Source organism: Stylophora pistillata, chromosome 12, assembly GCF_964205215.1.
Source record: "Stylophora pistillata chromosome 12, jaStyPist1.2, whole genome shotgun sequence".
NCBI classification, from domain to species: Eukaryota; Metazoa; Cnidaria; class Anthozoa; order Scleractinia; family Pocilloporidae; genus Stylophora; species Stylophora pistillata.
The window spans coordinates 8,748,175-8,768,960 of NC_142530.1; the positions used below are offsets into that span (position 1 = coordinate 8,748,175).

The 20,786-nt window shown below is 40.5% G+C and overlaps 1 protein-coding gene across 1 annotated transcript in view; it reads left to right on the forward strand.

Moving 5' to 3' along the window:
- The first annotated feature begins 562 nt into the window (after nucleotides 1–562).
- Nucleotides 563–20,786, forward strand: part of LOC111334474 (uncharacterized) — a 54,592-nt gene continuing 34,368 nt past the window's right edge. The window contains exons 1-17 of the mRNA XM_088740713.1: nucleotides 563–886; nucleotides 3,118–3,309; nucleotides 3,801–3,968; nucleotides 4,896–5,468; nucleotides 5,782–6,357; nucleotides 6,440–7,018; nucleotides 7,425–7,997; nucleotides 8,684–9,253; nucleotides 9,474–10,046; nucleotides 12,716–13,282; nucleotides 14,264–14,592; nucleotides 14,822–15,044; nucleotides 16,803–16,841; nucleotides 17,700–17,909; nucleotides 18,424–18,758; nucleotides 19,619–19,868; nucleotides 20,427–20,636. Coding sequence (XP_088596839.1) covers nucleotides 820–886; nucleotides 3,118–3,309; nucleotides 3,801–3,968; nucleotides 4,896–5,468; nucleotides 5,782–6,357; nucleotides 6,440–7,018; nucleotides 7,425–7,997; nucleotides 8,684–9,253; nucleotides 9,474–10,046; nucleotides 12,716–13,282; nucleotides 14,264–14,592; nucleotides 14,822–15,044; nucleotides 16,803–16,841; nucleotides 17,700–17,909; nucleotides 18,424–18,758; nucleotides 19,619–19,868; nucleotides 20,427–20,636 — 6,034 coding nt within the window. The 5' untranslated portion in view covers nucleotides 563–819. The remainder of the gene's footprint in view (nucleotides 887–3,117; nucleotides 3,310–3,800; nucleotides 3,969–4,895; nucleotides 5,469–5,781; nucleotides 6,358–6,439; nucleotides 7,019–7,424; nucleotides 7,998–8,683; nucleotides 9,254–9,473; nucleotides 10,047–12,715; nucleotides 13,283–14,263; nucleotides 14,593–14,821; nucleotides 15,045–16,802; nucleotides 16,842–17,699; nucleotides 17,910–18,423; nucleotides 18,759–19,618; nucleotides 19,869–20,426; nucleotides 20,637–20,786) is intronic.

Sequence of the window (20,786 nt, forward strand, 5' to 3'; positions counted from 1 at the left end):
CAAATTCTTGGCAGTATCTGTGTTTTTGTAAGGTTGGAGATCGCAAATCCCCTAAATTCCGATTTGGACGCTCCCGTTAGGTGTCATGCGACCTTGCGATTGATTCTCAAGCAACGATTAAGTGAGAATGTTCGTGTCCTTCCAGAAAAGTCTTCTTTTTCATCAAAATGATAAGGAAGCTGTCGGGTTAGGTATGCATTCCGGTGCACATACTATGTACGCCGCCGTTTCTTTAGCGAAGTCAAAGGCCATAATGATTGAGATTTTCCCTGTGGTTGATTGATCACCATTTTAACACCTAAACAGTATTGCCTGTCTTCTCTTAGCCGTATTCCGTGTTTTTCTGTTGTTTAATCTCCGCTTTATCGAACATATTTTGTTTTCCCGGAAAGCCAACCCTAATCGCAGATTATGCTTAAACACGACACAAAGTACTCAACACTGATATCTCACATGAGAGCAAAGTTACGACTCTCAATCGAGTATTTAGTTACATTTTATCACCAAACCGCAATACCTACCCCCACATTTAAACTCTGGTAATTATCAGATGCCAAGAAAGCTTAGCCAATAATCTTGAGGACTGCCGAAAATTCCGTGCCGTAATTAGAATCTGGAGTTCATCGCTATTTTGGTGGTTCTTCGTGAAAGCGTGATTTACGTCACCCGACTTTAGACACTCTCAAAACAGCAAACTCCCTTTTACGTTGAAAGCTCTTCACCGCGACAGCCTCCTAGTGTCAATGTTTATCTTGGGTGGAAATTTCCACCATTAAAGCGAAGGGATTTTCCGGGAGAATTCGATTAAATCTGTGAACAATGGTTAACGGTTTGAGGAGATTGGATTCTCTTGGATCGTTTCTGTTCTTGGTCCTGTTCTGTAAAGGTACGTTCTGTTTTTCTTGCGGTTTTTCAATAGTTTATAATTTAGTCAAAGAATGTCAGATTTCTGTGATTTTGAAGCAATCCGTTGTCTCAGTGATACCGATTGCAATGAAGAAGACAACAATGTAGCTGTCAAAATGACAAACATGTGTATTAGTTTTTACTACTTTTGAGCGATTCCTATCAAGGAAAAAGTTGTTTTATTTCCTCCCCTCTTAGATCTTGGTGATGCCCTAAGATGTATCGTCCTAGCAAGATAATTAAACTACGAAACCGAGATTACAATCGACCTCACCTCCGAGCTTCGACATTAAAAAAAAAAAAATTAAGACTGAAGATGGAAATGTTTTAACCCTAAGATGTGACTAGGAATTTCTCGCGTCTGAAAATCCAAAGTTATAGTGTTATCTCGAAAAGATAAGATTGCATCTTGAATTTCATACAGCAATGTCGATTAAAAAAAAGCACCGGGAAATAAGAAGGCTTATCTCACGAACTTATCTCCACGAGGGGGAGAGTTGCTATCACTGTTACTATCTCCAAAGCTTTAAACAGGTCACAATAACATGATTAAAAAAACCTCAACGTTCTGTGCATCCTATAAATCCTTTAGAAGATCTAAGCTTTGGTTAAAAGTAGATATAAATTGATTTTTTTTTTCAGTCTGACCACTGATATATCAAATAACTGTGAATTGATCCATTGTATATTTTTAACAGCGGTTGCGAAAAAAAGAAAAAAAAAGATAAAGCATAAGAACATCTTTCGCATCCAATTGCTTCGATCGACTATAAAAACAAATAGATCCAAACAGTAACTCTTTGTTTTGCCCTCGGTTCCGTTGCATCGTTTAAAACATCCTGTTTCAAAATTAGTTCAAAACGTTATCTGTGTGAAAGGTAGCGATGAGATGGGTATTACACCAAAGCGCATTGAGACATTTGCAAGTCCATCTTTTAACTACTTTATTTATATTAATAACTAAAATGACACGCAAAGATTGGAAAACCCGGTGCTGTTAAAGTTGACAGGTGAAAAAAATTGCGTTTGAGGTCCTCTGAAGTAGCCGAACTCAACGGAACTTCTCTGACAGTGAGTTTCCATGCCTGTGAGAAATCGAGATTATTTCATCTTGGAATATCGTGGGCCTTGGAAAGTTTTCATGCGATCTTGAAAATCTTATGCGAAAATGTCTTGAACTCTCGTTTATACTGCATTTATTTCTGTCAGAGACACAAATCTTTGTTTAGTACTTGATGTTGTCCACGCGGCTGAGGGTCCAAATCAACAGGTAGCTGGAGACTGCGTTAGTTTGCGCTAACGTCATGCGGGGCCCCCCTCTGCTGAACGTGAATAGCGTGCACGCAATAGTTTGAGTAACACTAGTTCTACGGCAACATTAAGGAGTTGTCTAAGTCAAGTTGGTCTCGAAGTTTGAAACAGGCATCTTAGCATCCTTGCAAGTCTCAGATTTTACCATGTAAGCTTCGTTATGATTCAGGACAGTTGGTAGAATTCCTTGCGACGCGTAAGCTACCTTTGAAATGAGCATTACAATTAATTATTGGCTCGATAAGAACTGACATAGGAAGAAGATGCTGTAATAAAGAAGGATTGCTTCATCTGTGATTCCCAAACACATCATGCACTCGTACAACATGTACATGTAACGTCCTAAAAATGTCAAGCACGTACAACACCTTTAATGGTCCGGCACATCTTGCAAATACTTTCCACTTGCTTCACACTAGGCACACTACGCGTAAAGGTCGAAAATAGTCTTTTATTAACTATCTGTAAATAAGCAAGCTTATTACCCTACTTGAAAAAACTCCCTGATGAGGTCTGCTTTTGTCAGACGAAACGCGTAGGAGGTTAAAACAAGTTCTTACTACTTTAGATTGTGCAGTGTGCAGAGCTGTTCACTACTTCGTCATTAAAAAAACGCGTTAAAAAACGTGTCAAGCTTCGCAAAGTATAACGTGCTACTTCACGAGGGATCATAATAGCAAACTTAAGAACGTGACACCGGCGCGCTTTGCGTGTTTGTTTCTTTGCCCAATTCTGTTTGGTGTTGTTTCAAATCCAAGATTATCTTTGACAAACCTAAATCCTAGAAAAAACCTCTCGCCTCAGATTTTCTTCGAAAACTTTATTTTTAATGGACAAGTTTCATAAAACACGAGTGATTGTTCACACCTACATCCTGTTTTCTTTCTTGGCTGGTTTTAGTTTTTCAGGCAACTGGCGTGAGAGTGGGAAAATGCCCAGACCTGCCACGTAGACTCTCCCAGAGATGTCCTCCCGATACCATTGACCAATGCAAATATGACGAAGATTGTACCGGGAATAACCAGCAAAAATGTTGCGTGATTGGCTGTGGCAAGATTTGTTTTAATCCAGGTGACCTAGCCTTCATCAGTGGTAAGTCTATTATTAATTTAGAAACGACACTTTTTGAAGATCACGCAAATCAAATTAAAAATGTCACGTAGGTAATGCCTCTCAAAATTTTCTCCGCGAAGATACTGGAGACATTGACATGACTGTTTTGCTGGAAACTGTTCTTCTTCCCATATATTTCATACACTGCTAGTCTATCATTCAAAAACTTTTTAATACAATTTAGATGGATTATGAAACCACGCTATCAACACGCTGGATAGAAAGAAGTTTGCATGAATGACTAATAAGCTAGATCAAGAAAGGGAGTAAATTTTGAGCTCAGTCGCCGCGGATGCTCTAGTCAAGACGGTGTTCTTTTTGTAACGAGTGTGGAACTTGGAAAAAACCCTAGTCACACGACGAATTCAATTCCATGTTTATTAATTGAAATTTCAAGTGGATCACCCAAAAGGCCACAAGTTTTTCGATATAGGCGCGTGTTAACTCTAAAAGTCTTCCTCGTGTAACAGGTAACAGTAAGTGCCCGGTCTTACCAAGGCCTGACCCGTGTCCAAACCTGCCAAATCAGTGCCTAAAAAGAGATGAATGTAAGAGCGGGCAAGAGTGCTGCTCTGATGGATGCAGAATGACCTGTCAACCTATCGTTACCCCAACTACACAACCAACCAAAGGGTTTGGTGAGTAAGGAACTGCTACTATTAATAATGATAGGGAACCCAAGCGTTTAAGAATAACAAAGGAGTAGGCGATAGCACAGTCATGATTCTCTTTACCTTTTTCTTGGATTGTCTGACATGAGGTGTGTGTGTGTGTGTGTGATAGTTGCTGCCTAACAAAACTGTAAATGAGGCAAAATTTGACAAGGAAAGTCCTCATTTCTACGCTCCACACAGGCTTTTACCTTCTGCACTGTCCTTTCGATACCCCCAGCTATGTTCTCGTTTCCCTTTTTTCCTGGCAAGTACCATGAAACCTAAAGCAGACACCCATAGGACTCTTGCTTCAAACAAGGAGTCAGCCTAGAACACGCGTGTAGTAGATTAACCCCGAAATAAAACACAGTGAGTAATCAGCAACTTTTCGAATTAAGGCCTTTCTTGTAAATAACTTCACAAAGCACTACCGAAGGAAACGTCTTGAAGTGAACGATGCTTTTCCAAGATGGTATTCATTAAAAAGAAACAAGTAAAACTTTGTCTGCACTTATTATGAGAACCATTTGACGAAACCGCTTAACTCCCATGTCCACTTCTTTAACTAACTTACAAGGGAGGCAGTCTCTAGATCTTGGACTAATGTATGATGGATACAAGGCGTTTGCTTCATATGGCGTCCCCTTTATTCAGATTCTACCGTGCACTTTGCTATGAGAAAGATATTCAAGTACTCTTGGCATCACAATTATCACAAGTGACATGAAAATAATTTGACCTGCGCATGATGTAAGAGTAACGAAGTGATTTTCGTCGGTGAACTTCAGTTTTTTTTTGGTCTCTTTTTTCTGCAATTTCCTTAATTCCGGGAAAGATCAGCTCATTATTTGTAGTCTAAGTACAAGTAAGGTAAATCTTGTCCAAGTAGTGTGTTTTGCCTTATCTACGCAGAATGGGAAAGTTGTAATGCCACCGTGGACGTCGCCTTCATCATTGACTCGTCTGGGAGTATCGCTAGAAGGAACTACAAAAAAATCAAAGACTTTGTGAAGTTCATTGCAAGTAGCTTTGGCATTTCGCCGAATGGTACCCGGGCAGGTATCGTCTTATACAGTACAAAAGCCTCAGTCAGAGCGTACTTCAACGATTCCCGCACCACAGATGAGTTCTTAGAAAAGGTCGACAAGCTTCCCCACGAAAGAGGTTTCACTTACATCAACAAAGCTCTTGAACTGGCATCGTCGCAGCTTTTCTCGCACGCGCGGAAAGATGTACCAAAGGTGGCAATGTTGTTGACGGATGGCGAACAAACGGACCCTGGTAGCACAGTAAACCTCAGAGATGCTTCCGCGCCACTGAGGTGGCAAGGAGTACGCGTGATCGCTTTTGGTGTTGGAAAGAGAATTAATGTGCGTGAATTGCGCTTGACGGTGGAACGAGATGAAGATGTGATAACAGTGATGAAGTTTGATGATTTAATTAAAAAAGTGAGAAATTACACCAGGAATCTTTGTGAGGCAGCTGGTAAGAAAATCAAGAAATCAAATCTATGGTTATAACAATTTCGAAGATATGAAGTTAGCCCAAATTTCGTTTGAAGTGATCGAAGCCTTCGATTGCCATTGGAATTTTCCCATTCAATACTAAGTTCAAACCTAATTTCTACGGTCTGATAGCCCTGAATTTCCCCTTTAGACAAAGCTATAGATTAAGCACTAAAACATCAGTTTGTTGTCTTCATTTTCGCTAACCAAAAGCTCTCTGATGGGTGTTAAGTCGGTAAATTATTCTAGTCATACCAAGGCTACTATTCTTTGAAATTTTCTTCTCCATAAAGCGACGGAACCAATCCACCCTGATGCTGACATCATCTTCTTGATGGATTCTTCCGCGGGCGTATCCTGGGAACAGTTGAACTTGCAGCAACAGTTCGTTCGTCGTATGGCTCATTACTTCATCATATCGCCACTCGGGCCACGTGGCGCGTTGGTCACTTATCACAGATCTTCAGTCACTGTCATAGGTTTCTCTGATTATAGCAGTACAGCAGACTTTAGTCGTAAAATCAACAACGCCCGATTACTTGGTGGCGCGCGGAGGATCGATCAAGCGCTGAATTACGCTACGAAAATGTTCCAGGACACTGGACGCGAGGGTCTGAGAATTGTTATTCTCTTGACCGCGGGTAACTACTACTCGGGACGTGGAGCGAATAGTATCTCATCTGTTGTGACAAGATTGCGCAGCATCGACGCACATTTGTATGTGATTGGCATTGGCTCCCAGTTTACACCATCAGTGTTCACGCAAATGGTTCGCAGACCAAGCGACATTTTTCAAGTACCGTCCTTCAACGACCTAGCACCGTGGCAGTCACGTATCGCAAGAAAACTGAGACTGGCTTCCAATACCTGTGAGTGAAGTGTCGTTCTTTAAATTGGACTCTATAAATTTAGCTCAAAATAACATCCATTTCTTTTTTATTTTTTTATCAGTTAAGTATGAACCATCAGACTTTCGTTCAGATGTGATATTTCTGATGGACTCATCGAGGTTCGTGACAAAGGAGAACTACATGCTGGAAAAGAACTATGTGAAGCTGATGGCGCGCCTCCTGAATCTCGCCAACAACAGAAGCCGATCTGCTCTGTATGCGTACAGCGACCGTCCAATGCTACAAATCACATTTGATGGTTACGAAGACCGCGAGGCGTTCGAAACAGCTGTCAACCGCGCACTTCATCTCCAACGAGCCCGTCGCATCGACAGAGCACTTGTAGCTGCAGCGGAACTTTTGCGGACAAGATCACGGCCATCTGTACCCAAATATGTTATTCTCTTGACAACTGGAAGGCAAACGCAGGTGGCCGACACGCGCTCCCTGAGAGAGACCTCGCAACAGATTCGATCATATGGTGGGAGATTGTTTGTTGTCGCTATTCTCACGGGAGGATATAATGTTCGTGACTTTTACCAGGCTGTTCAAAGACCCGAGGACGTTATTTCCGTTCCATCATTTATCAGTCTACTTCCACGCGCTTCTTTCATGGCCTCACGTATCATGGCAACGTGGCGTAAGTTATAACTGATCTGTTCTTGTTTTACACTTCATAGAAGAAAAGAAAAAAGAAACAAAGATATCTTGCTTCATGCGCTTGTTCATGCTTATCCCTTATCCCTCTTTCCAAGTGATTATGATATGCTTATTATAATGGCAACATAGGGTGATATTTATCTTCATTCCGTGTTTGTCTCTCCAAGTTTTAGTAGCATGCGCAGCCGTGGCTGGTATTTTCAATGCTATTAGCGGAGGAGCCCGTCGAGGAATGAAAATTAGTTCCAATCTACTCGTCTCGTATTCATTTTGTTTATCGAGGCCTCGAAAAATCGTCCGTTATACAGGTCACATTCCTGCTCAGGCATGTTCACAGTCTATCTATCCTGTCTACAATGTTTAATCTGCATCTTTATATTCCACAGGAGCCCCAGAGGCGCCAGCTTTTTCCGCTGACATCACCTTCATTTTGGACTCTTCCTCGGCAGTAACACCTTTCCAATACGCTCGAGCTCAACGATTTGTCAGAATATTGTCAGAGTACTTGAACATTTCACCAGGAAAATCACGGGGGTCGTTGATCACAGTGGGAGATTCTCCAGTAGTAAACTTCAACTTTGACGGATATAACACACACGCCGAATTCAGAACTCTGGTAACCGATGCGTCATATTTGGGCGGCAGTTCTTCAATCAACAGCGCATTAAGGACAGCAGCGACTATGTTTACCGGAGCGCGTGGATCCTACCCCTGGCTTGTTATCCTCGTTACTCCCTGGCGACCGAGTGGCATAAGGGATACTAGGGCTCTAGAAGCCGCTGCTCGCCCTTTGTTGAATCGCGGGATCTGGTTATACGTGCTGTCCGTCAGTGAGAACCGGTATATCGAGTGGCTACGTCCAGTGGTTGTGGAGCCGCGGGATGCTTTTTCAGTCGTTTCTTACCGCGATTTACCCGCGAATATCGGGTCTTTGGCTAGTTATATGACGGCTGATAGTTGTAAGTATACTTACAGAATATCTAGGGTGAAGTACGAATATTCTTACCAATAGCGTGTTACCCGCCATTAGTGTTTATTAGAAAAAAATGTCATTCAAAGAAGAGGATATAAAATAGATGTGCTCTTGAGGTAGCCTTGATCAATATTTCGGTAAAAATGTTTCGCGATATTTGATCGACATGTTGGTAACTTGTTGGCCGATAGTGTAACGGTGTAATCATTTAGCCACTAGTCGACATGATCAATCATGTGACGAGTAGAATCCACTCTGCCGAGTGCCTATGACGTAAAAGATCACAGTTGACTTCAAAGTGTGTTCCTAAATTTACCTTGTGCTTCATATCTCGATGAGTGCACCCAAACACATAAACCAACATTCAGACATGTCATAATCCTATGGTAGCTTCCTCGTAAATAGTGGGATCTTTCATAACTTGCGAAGATTTCTCAGTGATGTAGTCTCTTTTTTTCTCTTTTGGGTCTCTTTTGAAACTCTCCTTTCAGGGAGGTCTTTAAATCGTGTATCTTTTTTTCATAAAGCCTTTTGGAAAAATGTATATAGTTGTATGTAAGTGTGCATGTATGTGTACGTATAATTCTAAAGGGATGACCAAAAGCCTTTTTTACAAACTTATAAAATTCTCAGAGCGTTTACATTTCTAACACCCAGTTGCTTCTTTCTAAGATCTCTATGGAGGCTCCAAATTCCTGTTGGACGTCATATTCCTAATGGATTCCTCGTCAGGCATCAATTCCAGGGACTATAGCATCGAAAAATGGTTTATCCAAAGAATGGCAATGCACCTTGGTGTGTTCCAAGGCAAAACAGTAGCAGGTTTGTTGACGTATGGAGGTAATGCCTCAATTGTATTCCCCCTTGGAGGTTACAGTTCCAATTCAGAGTTTATTCGGCGCTTGTATGATGCTCCAATTATGGGAGGGGTCCGACAGACGGACCGTGCTCTTGATACTGCAGCAGCCTTGCTCTTAAGATCTCGATCAACTCTGCCAAAGGCGGTCGTTCTCATAACGGCGGGAGATCAAAATACGGCACCGGGCACCATTCCTCTAGAAGAAGCTGCTCGGCCTCTTCGCCAATTGGGAGCCTGGGTCTACGTTATAACTGTTGGACGAATGGACGTTAAGGAACTGGAAAAGGTTATGATAAGACCGACGGATATGTTCTTGGCAAGTTCTTTTTCAGGTCTTTATGGATTCGTCTCGCCAGTGGGTACATACGTGGCTAATACTTCCGGTAAGAAATAGAGTTGCAGTATTATTATCAGTGGATGAAAGGGCTTCATGTAAATTCTACCTCAGCAAGTCCTTCTAGAAATATTTTCTTTATTAAATGAACAAAGCAAGTAGATATCATAGACAATAATGTATGTCTTAACAAGGACTATCAAAACCAGGACGTTCGTTTCCGATGAAGTCTGAATTTCCTTCACCGTGACATCTTCTTTCTCTTTCAGTCATAACAGGGACATCTTCCTTGAACGCAGACATCGTTTTCATCATTGATTGTTCTTTAAGTGTCCCTTATCGTGAGTACCAAAGACAGAAGGACTTCGTGAAGTCTCTGGCACAGTACCTTAACATCCAACCTGGGCAGTCTCGGGTGTCTCTAATAGTCTACGGTGGCCGGGCAATGCCCATCCTTCACTTTGACAGTTCCAGTACCCTTGAGCGTTTCTATTCCGAGCTTGCCAAGACGCCATACCTCGCAGGACCTAGAAATGTTGACACGGCGCTAACAATAGCTACGCAGAGTATCTTCATAAAAGCCCGGGAAAACGTCCCCAAGGTCGTGCTTTTGTTTATGGCGGGAAAACAAGCGCGTCCATCAGGCTCGTTACGAGATTCAGTTCGACCACTCCACCAACAAGGGATTAGGACTTTTATTTTCCGCATTGGATCAGAACCAGCGCTGAGGGACCTCCATGCAGCTGTTGATCTTCCTGGCGATGTTTTCGAGTTTGCAAGTTTTGCAGACCTGGATTTAAAGAGAGTACCATATCTGGCGAGGCACATACCTTATTTTTCTGGTATGCTTCCAATTAACAGTTGTTTTAGTTATATTTCTTTGTTTCTTTCTCTCTCGCTTTCTGTCTCTCTCTTTTTCTCTCTTTCTTTCTATCCTCATTTCTGTCCAGCTATTTATTATTTTCTTTATTAGCATCATTATTATTGCTTTTAATATTGTCTTAATGGGGTGATGGCTAACGGTTACAATTTGCCCATTATACGGCTAACGGTTATTATCATTTCATTGTTGTCACCTCATTCCATTGTTGTCGCCAGAATTTTTTCAACAGTTAACCTTTTTTACGCCAAACGGCTAAAGATTTTGGCCTTTTTACTGCTACCGGTCAACCCCCTTGAGACCCTCTTTTATCTGAGCGGAAACACTCAAATAATACTAATTATTATACATTGTAGTCACCATCTGTCTTCTCATTAGCTAAACGCCTACAGTTAATTCTGGGAAACAGTGCAACCTACAGATTATTCACTAATCTGTACCTACGCGCGCAATACCTGATTTCCGGCGGAGCAATGTCAATCCAGTTCACGGACAGCGAAGTAAGAATGGCTTCTCGATTCGCTTCATCGACCCAGCGAGAAATTGAGAAATTACTTGAAGATAAAGATTCGGAAAATACTAAAAGAATATATAATAAAACAATTATTGGATTCGGTTTTTGTGATATCTGGAATAATCAAGGTCTCGGGATAGTGTTATCAGCCTCAGCCTTCGGCTTCGGCTCATAACACTTACCTCGACCTTGATTATTCCAGATATCACAAACACTGAATCCAATAATTGTTTAGAATAATCGTTCAGGTAATTTTTAATCCATGTTTCTCTCCCAAAATCAAATTAAGTAGTATTTTCGAGCGAGATTCTGTTCATTAAGTGGTCAGTTATGACATTAAGTGGCGTCGTTAACCTTTTTTTAAATATGATACCCCTAATGGAACTTGTATTTAGCGGCTGTCAGAGATTTTTCTCATGTATCTTTGGGGTACGAGACCACCCCCCTCTCCCCCTGCGAGAGTGAGAGAGATGAAACGTGCTTATTATGGCAGTTCGCCAAGTTTTCGTTGGGTTCTAGTGTCGTTGTATTAAAGAATTGTACGTTGTTTTCGTGTATGGCACTTAGCCTGTAAAGACTACCGGATAAAAGTTTTTACAGCGGCCATTCCCCATAGGTGACAGGTTCCACTGTATTACTATCATTTTAGTAGGCTGCTAATTATATAACACAGTCCAGGACCCGAAAATTTCCGTCTTCAATTTTTAAATCCCAGAGACAGAGATAAAAGGGAAGGTGAGGAGAGGGGAAAGGTCCGATAAGAAATGCTCTCCCCCCCTCCCCCCCGTTCCTAGGTACAAACACTTTTTACAATATGGATCCGCTTTTCAAAGAACCCAAATGAAATAAAAATAATAAACACAACAGACAGAAACAATAACCGGGAGCACTATACTGTACCATACATTTGTTACATTACCTAGTCTTGGATACCCTCCTTCGTGTAACAGATACCATTTGTAATATACTTAGTAGTTCTATGGGGCGCAAATAATTATACTCCAGCGCATATAATGTCAATTTTTTTTTTTTTTTGCTTTCTTTCCTGTCCTTTGATTTTTTTTTTTTTTTTTTTTGTCTGCGCCCTTTTTTTTTTTCTGTCGTACTACATGCAATTTCCCTGCCGCTTATTTCTAGTAACTTAAATGGGTCGCGATCTCGTCCTTTCATCTCTGTCAACGTAAGGTATTTCCTTTCTAGAATTAATTCGGCTCTAAGTATCTGTTTTTGAGATATCCCATTTTAAGATCTTTCACCGATTGGATTCTTAAATCATCCATCGTTATTAGGATGTCCCTAGTGGCTTGAATTTTAAGGATTTTTGGAGCAGGTACAGATGAAATCTCTTGACATGTTCGATGTTTTGTAATAAAAATGTCACCGCTCTTAAACTGCGTCGATTATGAGATTAGAATGAATGATGATAAAGGGCAAAATCCAAACAGATTGTTTACAGCAAGTTAAGTACCATCTGGCTTTCCTAATTATCAAATTTTGGAGATACCCACAAATCGTGATTCAAGTTACTCTTGGACCCGAGAGTATTGCGATCCTTTGCGGTCAAACGCATCACTTGAATTTTCACGCAGCGACATTTTCTATAATTATTTGGGTGTATCGATGACCATTAAACATGTCTTTAGCTTTAAGATGAAAATCTTCACCGATATGATGATGGTGATAATAGTTAGTTTATCGCACCACTACAGAATATTCATTCTGACAAGTTTCACGGGGTCCCACACAGAGAATCGGCATTATGAGTGAAATTTCAATTACAGACATGTCATTTGACACGTGTTGGGTGTTCTTGAATGATTTTGCTTCTCGCAATTTCGAAATTTTTAGCGTTCATCGGAAGACACTGGCCGCGCTACTATCTTGAATAGACTTCTCAAAGTATTTCGAGTTGATTGTGCTTAAACAATTCCCCACCAGTTTCCCAAGGAAAGGGTCGGCGCGGATGCAAACGAAAGATCGATATGCCAAATGTTTTGAAGTGTGTAATATTTCTAATAGGTAAAGATATGAACAACGTTAGCCATATTTTACCCTTTCTACGTGATGCTTAGTACCAACGAATTTTGACATCTTTGCTTATATTTTTATTTTTTCAGCTTTCCTGGGTCCGCTCAGCTTAGCTGTGGACGTCGTTTATCTTATTGATTCGTCTGAATCAGTGACATCACAACATTACGATGATCAAAAGACGTTCGTGAAGCAATTGTCGCGGTTTTTAAACATGATGCCAGGCCGCACTAGAGGTGCTATTATTACGTATGGATCCACTGCGACAGTGATTTCAAACTTTGGTGCCACAAGTACGACTCAAGAATTCTATAGCGCCCTTGACAGAGCGCCAAAAATTGGAGGACCGCGACGGATGGACCGAGCAGTCGACAAAGCGCGAGCAGCTTTCGCGAAAGCTCGACCGGCGGTACCTCAAGTCGTCATTCTACTGACAGCGGGAAATCAACAACGAGGGATTCAGGCGTCGATATTAGATACGTCGTTCCAGCAACTTTACAATCTTGGGGCTCGACTTTATGCTGTTACTATCTCTCGACGACACTTTTTATTGCCTTTGAGGGGCACTGCTGGTTCGGATTGGTTCCCAGTGAAGTCTTTTATCGATCTTCCTCGCTATGTCGTGCCGTTATCAAGATATGTAGCCCACGATACAGGTTTGTGGCGTTAACCTTTATTCTCATCTTTGATATTGGCTCAAACTCTCCTTACAGTTTGTGTCTAACACTAAGAAGTGACGAAATGATGTTCAACAAAGTTATCAATCAGGATATATCTTTTCAATTTAATTATGAATTCTAAAGAACCACAATCCTCAAGGAAATTTATGATCCTGGGTTAGTAGCTGTATAACTTTCGACCTTGGGATTGGAAGCGCCGAGTCCCATACTAGTCACGAACAAGCCAATTAATTCAAGTATTAATCTTATTCGGATTCGTTTGCAGTTGCTATTTTCCTAAAATTTTCTGAACGTAACCTCACAGCACAAAAAAAAAAATGTTCATCATTTTAACAGGAATTTGTCCTACCATCGGAGGTTTATTTTAAAAGAGCTAAAATATTCAGTCAAATACTCAAGGTACAAGGATGATTAAGAATGGCACATTTCAATCCTTTACGCCTTAACATCAGAGTGCATATTCTCTATACTGTTCTCCATACATTTCCTAACGTGACGACAAGGAGAATTTGTGTAACAATCAAGAGCTTGTTTAGTTGGTGATCATTTCCTTTGTTCTCGTGACCTAAATGTTTGATTCAGGAGTAATATTGTGGGGAGAAATTAGATGCTGGTCACTCTTAGTCGTCAACGTGTTAAAATTGATAGCAGATGACGAACTCTTCAACCTCCATAATCAGATAAGCATTTCCCTGTTTTGGCTGCCACACATAACACAACTCATGACAATGTTTAGATCGGAAAAAATTTGACTTTCCACCCAAATAATCCCTCCCTCCCTCCCTCCCTCCCTCCCTTCCCCCCCTCCCCATCCCCTACGCTTGTTTAGTTGTTGGTTCCCATCACCTCTTGCTGAAAAAAGCCAACACAATGTGAGGATAATTTTGCATTTTAACCATTAATAAACTTGAAGGTTTGATAAAATACTTTCCTTTTTCTTAATTTACCAACCTCTAGCGGCTCTTGGTCCATACAACTTTGTGGCTGACGTAGTCTTCATGTTGGACTCCTCGTCTGACGTCACGCCCGATGAATTCGTGAGGGAAAAAGAGTTCGTTAAGCTGATCGCAAGGTACCTCAATATCACACCGGGAAAGTCCCGAGGTTCTGTCATTATCTTCAGCACTGAAGCCCGACCCATCTTGCCCTTTGATGGCTACACGGACATTACGGGCTTCAACTCAATCATCGACCGAGCCCCGCAGATAAGTGGTACGCGAAGGATTGACCGAGCCTTTAATGCCACTGCGAACTTGTTTCAGAACTCCCGACCATCTGTTCGCAGGGTTAGTTAGATTTTTATTTTGTTCAAAGCACTTTTCGATTGAATATCGTAAACGAAAACCATAACTAGAATCTGTACAAAATCTGTACAAAGGAAAAAACCTTTAAGAGCCCGTGGAAGAGTATTGATACCTTTAGTCACTTTCTGCTACAAAAAACCGAATGAGCTCTAGCAGCAGCTTCGAGCTGATTTCGTTTAATTTTACTGAACACCGTTTCATTTCATTCTAGGTCGCCATACTGCTTACCAGTGGAAGGCAATCACCTGATGGGGGATCTTTGGTGGACGCTATGCAACTGATGAAAAACCGTGATGTCATCACTTACGTAATATCTTTGGGACGTACATCTGACGTCCCCGTCGAAAGACCACAGGATTTATTATATGTTGCGTCGTACAATGACCTCCCAGAACAAGTTCAAACGATTGCAAGCTCCATAACCACTCCGAGAGGTAAGTTTGATATGTACTTGGTACAGCAGCCATTCGATTATTTCGAGAAAAGTTTAGCTTGTGCTGGAAACGAGATGACTTCTACCTGCAAAATACAATGGTAACCATATGAGTGGCCTCCCACACAATTTGGAATTGAACTAAAATTTTGTTTTCAGCCCGTGGCTTAGAGCTGACGTTGTGGTTTTGCTTATTTAGTACCTGAGGATCGCGAACTCAAACCTGGTCGGTCTGCCAGTTTTCTCTAATATTGTCATTTGTCTCCATTCACTGATCCAATATCACGGTTAAAACCCATACAATTTGATGATGCGTAAACATGACAACCTCTCAGCTTTTTTGGAGAATTATCATACTGTGACCCGGTGAAAAGCTCCATGTCTCGGGCACTTTTTCCTTATCTTACTTGCCGCAAATAAGCGTTCAGTTATAGGTTAGTGTCCTTTGTATTATATACGTATTTTTTAGCATTCTGACAGTGAGGCATTTTCCGCCTTTTCATACGTTCTTCGGAATCATTTAGCAATTTTGAAGTGACTCGGACAGTTTTATTAATAATGGTAATTGAACTGAGTGAAGTGCAATTTGGGCTGAAATCACAAGTATGATTTCAGACCAAAATTGCACGACACGAGGTTCAATTACCACTTTATTACGTCCATTTTGAAATCGCCCAAATACAGGATTTGGTGAATTCAAATATTTTATTGATACAGTACAGAGCCGGTATTTTAATAAAAAGCGGAACCGGAAACGCTTTTACATCTTATTTTGTATGCAAAACAGAAAGACTTTAACGTCATGTGTCAGAAACTCAGTCAAGCGTAAAATGATGCGATTTAGTGCAAAAAATGGTGCGATTCGTGAATAGATCGCACCAATTACAGCCAATCGGATTACAGGGACCACCAGTGATGTGAAATGGATGTAATAAAGTATAGGTAATCACATGATTTCCAGAGCAACTTAGCATAAATCAGCACTAACCAAACGTCCGCAAGGCGAGTGCAATTTGTAGTCTTTCATTAAAAATATACAAGAAAAAATATGACTCCGTTTTCCTCTTTAGCAATTCGGCCGTTTGCCTTTGCCTTGTTTCTAGAGTAGTAGGACTTTTTCCTCAAGAAATAGCTTCAAAATTGAATTGTATTTTTCCTCTGCTCGGTACCAGTCGACAGCTGTAACCATTATACAACAGCTATCACGCCCGTATTCTTTCCCGTCTTTCGTATGAGCTTTTACGTAAGAATTCTTCAGAGTTTTATCCGTTTTTGGAGGCCAGACTTTTAACCAGTTGTTTACACTCTGTTTGATGTTTTCATTTGTAGAATTCTCCCTCAAACTCTGAATTAAAAACGTTGTTCTTTTCATCTGTCGGAAATTTTGTTTTGTTGTGCTTTCGCGACTTACCAGTCAATCAATTTAATTTCAACTTTCTGCACTCAGTTTAAATTTTCTGCATTATTCGGCACTAATTGACATGTTCTCAGCGAATGACCATGCTGAAAATGCTGCGTGTGTATTATAACTTACAAAATTGGACCTTTTAGGCTGTATAGACCGCACAGTCTCGGACAACCAGTGGGTAGTTGTAATCCGAACGAACGTTCTCCAGAGTTGGATATTGTTGGCTATGCTTGTAAAATCTAAGCCATTAGGGACATTTTGTAAATTATCATAATGCCATAAGTCGTTGGATACATTTTGTAAGTTCATAGTGTCATATTTGATTTACAGTAATTTGTTTTCCTCTTTCAGTTGCGATACTGACGACGCCAACACCTACACCAACCCAAGGTATCGAATAGCACTCAGACGAACCCGTCTATAATATATATATATATATATATATATATATATATATATATGTATACATGTGAGGAAGTAGACGATACCGTTGAATAGTGCTCAATACACATGAGCAGAGCTTAATACAGTGGGTGATGAGTGCGTAAGCACGAAACTCCGAGTAACAGAAACCATGTGTCGTCTTGTTTGATCGCTAGCTACTATATATATCTTATAAACGTTTTTTTGTGTAGTATCACTGATTATTTTAACAGGTTGTGCCGCAGGATCAGTATTCAGCGATACTACACAGCAAAACGTTTAATAAGAGATTTATTATCCAACACGGATAATATAAATGTATGTATGTATGTATGTATGTATGTATGTATGTATGTATGTATGTATGTATATTCCCCGACAGTCGGCTTCTGAATTATGAGCAGGGCTGCATATATTATCAAAGAGTTTTTCCTTCATTCTGTCAGTAGCATGCATGTATCTTTTAGGCGGTGAACATGCTCGACTTGTGACACCAGAATAATTTTCGTACGGAATCATAAAATTTACCCTGCGTGACTCATTAAACACCAGTGGCTCCCATAACGTTCAGCATTTCCTTTTATTTCACCACTTGTTTTACTCCCCCATTTTTCACATTGTTAGAACGGGCAACTGCTAAGAAGAATCATTTGTAAAGTACAGACTTTTACAAAGAGGACGACTCTTTCACCTTAACATTTTACCTAGGTATTTTATCCAAAATAACAATCAAACCTGGAAGATATGATTGATAGAGGGTGGAATGTCGTACATGGTTGCAGATAATGATAGCTAATTCAACTTTATTATACTTGCCTTCCCTAGATCCTTGCGTCACGCCTGGTTGCAATGCTCCATTTAGCGAGGGTTGCAGAGTTTTGAACAACAGACCACAGTGCATTTGTCCCACTTGTACCAACATCCTTAGGCCTATTTGTGCATCTGATGGCGTACAGGATCAGAGCGAATGCAATATGAAACAACAAGCTTGTCGTGGAAATATATGGGTTAACGTTACAAAGGAGGGACCATGCGGTGAGTTCATCATAAATTTGTGGCGATTTAATCATGAAATTATTCATTTTGTTGGTTTAAATTCAACTTTATCGAAGTGATCTGTGTTCCGATTTGTGCAACTTTTCGTCATTTTCACATTTAACTTTTCTACTCTTCTTTCGCCTTTTTTTTTTTTGTTTTCACTTTTCTCTGTGTTTGTCTATCTAACTGAGGACATATTTTGTAGCCTCCTTCAAGTTTAATTTTCTTCTGCAGCAACTCTCAACTCATTTATGAGTACTTTTCTCAGGATTTTGCTAGCTTCAAAGAAGTCCTTGATAGGCTGATACCCACAATGCTATCTGGCATTGTGCGATATTTATGTTATACCTGAATTTTATTGCTCATTTTAGGAGCAACGTATACGTTCAAATTATTCCACGTTTATTTACTCTTTCTCTCTCTAATCCTAAATGTGCACGTTTCTTCTCTCTTTGTGTTTTTTAACTGTTAATTTTTTTTTGTTTTCTTTTTGTGTAATACTTTTGTTTAGATAAAGAATGCAGTCCTCTTTTAGATATCGCATTTATCATCGATTCATCTGGGAGTATTGGCCGTAGAAACTGGGAAAGAACAAAGCGATTTGTTAAAGCTGTGATCAGCAAACTGGTACTTAGTGCTTCCGCGGCCCATGTGGCTGCCATAGCATATAGCACTGATCCCCGGGTGGTGATCAGGTTTAACAGCTTCCAAGGGACACTGCAGGTCAATCAAGTAGTCGATAGTATGCGCTGGCAGCGTGGCTTCACGTACACGGACAAGGCTCTTCTTTTGGCAGACTCAGACCTATTTCAGACTTCAAATGGAATGAGGACAAATGCAAAGAAGGTAGGAAGACCGCTAAGTATTTATTTATTATCGTGATTGTGCTTTAGGCTTCAAATACATTGATTACTTTCTGTAAAATTGGAACTGATACGCTTACCTCAAGATTCTTGTGTACGTATTAGAACGTGCGACGACTGCTTACTACAAAGCTAACCAGGTCACGGTTAACTCACGCTTTTTATTTCCGTTATTTAAGAACGTAGCGCTAACCAACATGATTACCTCTTTTCCCAAATGAGGCAAAGCTTTATCAGGAACGATACGTTTTTTATTTAGTTCTTATTAACCGAGCGGGAGGTCTGTATGGGAGAATCTTGACCGAGGTCGCCAGTGCAGACCTCACTGCGTTCGGTCTGTACCAGCGACCGAGGTCAAGATTCTCCCATACAGACCGACCTAGCTCGGTTAATAAGATGTTTATTATATGGCAGTGTCTTATATGCCAATTTTTATATTCTTTATACCTTTTTTTTCTAGACCGGTCTAGATGCCGGTCTAGATGGGAAAATCTACACCGCTTTCAATATTGATTTCAGCCAATCAAATTCGTGAATTCGGTAGTTCCCAGTCCTTGTGAGACACAGCCATATAATAATTACATGTATTTCATGACCTTGCAGACAGGTTTGCTGTTTATTTTGTTTGTTTAGTTTTGTATCATACTCCGATGAAACCCCAAACCACTCGCGTAAACCTTGTAAAGATTCAGGCGACCTAACTTTAGCTTATAACCCTGGACCAGCGCTAGCTGCCTCTCCATAGTAAAAACTGTTCTTTTTGTGTGTAACTTTCACGTGTACTTTAATTACTTTGATAATATCGTTCAAAAGATTTCTGGTAATGACATTCTTTTTGTTCAGATTGCCATCGTGATCACAGATGGTAAGCAGACGACAACATCGCAATACACCAAACTTTCAGAAGCCTCAAGTGGAATTAAAGACAAAGGAATCACCGTCTATGCCATTGGGGTTGGTAGTGGAGTGGACCGTGCAGAATTGGTAGAGATAGCATCCGGACTGGATTATGTATTCACTTCATCATCATTCGAAAGCCTCCAGAACGAGGCTTCAAAAATACGGAAGAGTGTATGTGAAGTATCATCACCTAGTAAGTAATCGGCGTTGAGCTATAGTTACAATAGCATTTTTTTCCTGACATTTTTACCGTTTACAATGGTTCCTTGGCAGTGTAGATGGACATAATGACTAGTATTTTCTTTACAGCTCAAACACTTCAGTTAGAGTGATTGAGCACAAGCTCAAGACTCGTAAAAACTTAAACTGGAACTGGGTAACACGGTTTTTTAAGTGTTAACTTTTAAACCGTTTTCGCCAGTTTTTAGTTAAAAGATTTTTGTCCATGATGCTGGACTTCGATTAAAAGAAAGGCCGGCTGATTGCGGTGGTTTCTCTTTCGTCGGCTCCGGAAAATCCAGCTCCACAAGAACACTCGAGAATTAGACAAGTCTCGCGTTCCCTTTACACTTTTTCTCTCTCATTCGTTAGTCACGGCTTACTCTTTACCTATAGCGGAACTTAGCAAAGCCAAGGCTAAAACCGAATGTTAAATGAACAATTTTCCTTGGTCCGTGCACTGGTCACAGAGAATTCATTAATGTTAAAGCACTTCAAGGCGAATTGAAGTTATCTTTCCGTTTTTGAACAGATCCCTGCCAAACTAATCCTTGTAATGCTCCATACAACATCGGATGCGAAGTTGTGGACAATGTGGCGCAGTGTATATGCCCCACCTGTCCAAACATACTGAAGCCAGTTTGTGCATCAGATGACGTCGTGGATCTTAGCGAATGTCATTTAAAACGTCAGGCTTGCCAAGGAAATATTGTTGTTTCTGTTGCAAAGCAGACTCCATGTGGTACGTTGTTTGTCCTGTTTTCTATTTTATACGTTGATGTGCCGTCACCTCTAACCTTGCACTCAACACTGGGAATTTTTCAATGTTGTTTTGTTTAGAAGTAATTATTAAACAAAAAAATTTAATTTTGACGTGCACTGGTTAACAAGG